The 3,540-nt window shown below is 31.2% G+C and overlaps 1 protein-coding gene across 2 annotated transcripts; it reads left to right on the top strand.

The window, feature by feature from the left end:
- Positions 1-249: 249 nt before the first annotated feature.
- LOC127741739 (zeta-carotene desaturase, chloroplastic/chromoplastic-like) lies at positions 250-3,261 on the top strand. 2 transcript variants are annotated; one of them, XR_008002960.1, is made up of 3 exons: positions 250-829; positions 2,010-2,083; positions 3,014-3,261. XR_008002960.1 is itself a non-coding variant. In XM_052254828.1 (3 exons), the coding sequence occupies exons 1-3, from the start codon at positions 695-697 to the stop codon at positions 3,032-3,034; spliced, it is 243 nt and encodes an 80-aa protein (XP_052110788.1). In that variant the 5' UTR covers positions 250-694; the 3' UTR covers positions 3,035-3,261. The 2 variants fall into 2 exon arrangements, 1 of the variants encoding a protein (XP_052110788.1); XM_052254828.1 differs by having other exon boundaries at positions 1,997-2,083.
- Positions 3,262-3,540: the final 279 nt, after the last annotated feature.

Genomic DNA, 3,540 nt, shown 5'->3' with positions numbered 1-3,540 from the left:
ATTAGGGGGTTTTAGCTTCAGAACGGTGGTATGTATTAATTTTCAGTTGATTCTATAAAATTGGAGAGGTTTGGGGTTCTGATTTAGGGTTTTTATTTGGGGATTTTAGCGACTGGATATGCCACTAGAAATTGGGGATTTAACTTCAAAACGATCCACCTGAATCACATTTTCTTGCAGGATCAATGGCAAGCAATAGGCTTTCATTTTCTCTCGGTGTCATCGGAAAAGAGGAAAAACTATTAGTAAGTGTAGCTTCTGCTAAATGCATCCATTCGTTCATTCATCTTCATCTTTTTCATTCCTATTACTGAATGCATAGTGACTGAACCAAAAAGGAAAAATGAATGTTGCTCTGTGTGCGTCCGTGCTTTAAATGTAATTCCTGCACCTAAGCCAAATTGCAACCTGTTTTGTACATTTTTGTTAATATGCTTTGTTGTAAGATCATAAAGCTAACTATAAAGGTAACTATATGGACTCAACTTATAAAGGTAACTATCTGGACTCAACGTAACTATGCTTGGTGAGCTATGTTACATGAGTTTCTATTACATTTCTCTTGGGATAATGGTGTATTGATGGAAATTTTTTCTTCTCTGTACTTGTGAATTAGGCCTTTATTTCTTATGAACCTTCAAATGTTATCCAAATATGCCCAAAGTTTCTTCTGTTATTTCTAAATATTGGATGCATGTCTCATTGGCAATGTGATATTGGTTTCCTTATGTTTTCTCCTGCCTTTAGTCACCCCTTTTGCATACAGGACCAGGCTTCTGATGTTGGTGTGCTTCTTGCCGATGCTGATGGGATCTTCTACTCAATCAAGGTCTGTTTTTAGTAACCATTGGTAGAATATGCTTATAGCAAGGTTTTGCATAATTATGGTGGTGTCTTTGGACATTTTGATCTGAGAATTAATATATTTGTTTTACCATGAGTTGCATCAATTGTTGCTGCTGCAATGTCACATGTATAGTTCAGTTGAATAAAGTGTTGTGCATGCTCTGTTCTGTTGTAAATTAAATAGGAAGAAGAATAAATTAATATTATTGATATTGTTATGTTTATAATTCTAGAGGTTATATGTCTCTAGAACAGATGAACTTAAATTTATCAATTGTCAATCATGTGCATTATTGTTATGAAAATATTGTGCTGATTTCGATTATCTTTAAATGGGAACAACTGCAATTGAGATAAGCCCAATTCTATCTAATCTGATTTTGAACTTTTCATGAGACAGTGGACACTATTTTCGAATGCTTATCAATTTCCCCCTTGATGGGTCAATTACCCTCCTCTTCCAAAAATATAGCTTTGCCATTTCTTTTAGATTAGTAAATTACCCCCTCTCCTATTTTCAATGGGTCAGAATCATAAACAAATAAATAGCAATAAAAAGTGTTATCTATCTCCCCTCCTTGCTACTTTGCTAGTAATTATACACCAATCAGAATTTTTTGCCTTGTTAAATTAATTTTTGCCTAGTAATTTTAGATCATTATAAATATATATTGGTCTCATGCTTATTTTCAATTGTGTTTTTTATTCTCTTCTGATTGATGAAAAAGGTTGGTTTTTGCTTGTAGCCATAATGCAAGTTCTTCATCATCTTTAGCAGCTGTATACCTGTATTCTTCCTCAACTCTTTTCCCGGTTATGAACATATTACAAGTGTTAGTTCTATCAAGGACAAGAACCTCTATTATTGACTTCACTTGATGTGTTCATTTTCGTTGTGTATCCATTCATTCCACTTGCTTTTTCTTTTTCTTTATCTGGAATAGGCGGGTGCAAATAACAATCTACTTGTAAAGGATCACACTCACAATTTTGTAAACAAAGAAGAGGGGGTCAAATTGGAGGTATATTTTGGGCTGTAATACTGAGTTTTGTTCTTGTTGATTATTCTCTTCTTACTTTCCCTCTTACTCCAATTGCACTACACCTTACGAAAAGATAATAGTTACATGACACATTATTCATAACTTAGTTTTTCAATGCAGAACTAGATTTTCGCTTCCCAATGGGAGCGCCATTGCGTGGGATAAACTCTTTTTTATCCACAAATCAGCTTAAGGTAATCCCATTTTGAACTTTATTCTATTTTATTTTATTTGGTGTTAAGATTGCATGACTATAGTATTATTCAGAAACCTCCTCTCAATATGGTATTTGTACCCAAAGTAAAAAGAAAAAAACATTCTTCATATTCCTCAGTAGGACTCACTGCATTTAACTATTTGTTTTTTATTTATGAATAGACTTATGATAAGGCTAGAAATGTTGTGGCTCTTGCACTGAGTCCAGTTGTCAAAGCTCTTATTAATTCATAAATCATAAGCTTTATTCAGAAAATGATGAAATGCTTTCTAAGTGCTTGCTATATCATTTGGGACTTTCTAACTCTAATGACTTAATGAGCACATAAAAAAAAACATGTAGTCTTGATTATTCAATTAACTTTTGAAGCTGTTCTAGGCATATGTGTTAGGCTGTTAGCATTTAACAGTTTCTGTACTAATAACAACAATAAATTTTACAAAATTAACCTAATAACACTCACTAATTGTTATTAAAAAACATTGGTGTCTATTGCTTCTTGAATTGTTTATCTTAGTGCTATTCAGCTTCTTTTAGACAGCTAGAACTTACTCAAAAGTTAACGTGAATGAGCACCTATTAAGTTGTTTATCGAAATAGATAATTTATATTAAATTAATGGCAGAGATGCTGCTTTATTGCAACCAAATTGACATAGAAAATATGTATTTTTGTAGTATATTTTAGTGGGCTATGTTCGGATATACATGTTGGTGATGATTGTTAATATTGGTTTAGTTGAACTTAGACTATAAACTAGTTATCTACTTGCATAATTTCTAAATAAAAATTGTCATATAAACAATGGTTTGAGTGTTTAAATATTTAAGTATTAGATTTTGATATCATTATGAATAAAAATTATATATTTTGTTTCTGAATATCACTTGTGGCAATGGCTTCTCAGCTTTCCGAGGCAAAGGAATGAGAACGGGCCTTTATGAATAGGGGACACTGGAAGCCTGGAATCAGTTGCGCTCAATGGGAGATGCCAGGAATTTGCTTCAATACATGTTCAATTCGGTCATGCTAGGTGCTCTATTTGACATCAACAGTTTTTTTCTGTTATCAGAAGATTAATGACTTTTTTTTAGAAGATAGTTACGTAGAATACAATATTTTGGTTTTTCCTAATTTATTAGTAGTAAACTCTAAGTGGTCTCATGCATATTTTGATATGAATATGCTTATTCTAGTGTGAGATGTATGAATACTCAAAATTATGATCATTCTAATATTTTTGATTTATTATATAAATATATTTTATTTCAGGATAATATTTATTATTTAAAGATTATTGTATGGTATTATTATGTATTTATTTTTATTTTATAATAATTAACTAATTTAATTAAAAATACAGAATTATATATATATTCCCAAATATTAGGTTTTAGATAAAAAGATTATTAGAAATTTCTATTTATATATATT

Source organism: Arachis duranensis, chromosome 1, assembly GCF_000817695.3.
Source record: "Arachis duranensis cultivar V14167 chromosome 1, aradu.V14167.gnm2.J7QH, whole genome shotgun sequence".
Classification (NCBI taxonomy): Eukaryota; Viridiplantae; Streptophyta; class Magnoliopsida; order Fabales; family Fabaceae; genus Arachis; species Arachis duranensis.
Note: the sequence above shows the minus strand (reverse complement) of the source record. Positions and strands in the feature narration are given on the sequence as shown.

What these genes read in the sequence shown, in the direction of transcription:
- LOC127741739 (XM_052254828.1), top strand. Translation starts at nt 695, where the DNA reads ATGTCTCATTGGCAATGTGATATTGGTTTCCTTATGTTTTCTCCTGCC. An exon ending in GGATCTTCTACTCAATCAAG is followed by an intron (nt 830 to 1,996) that starts GTCTGTTTTTAG and finishes TTCATAACTTAG; the next exon opens with TTTTTCAATGCAGAACTAGA. An exon ending in TATCCACAAATCAGCTTAAG is followed by an intron (nt 2,084 to 3,013) that starts GTAATCCCATTT and finishes ATGGCTTCTCAG; the next exon opens with CTTTCCGAGGCAAAGGAATG.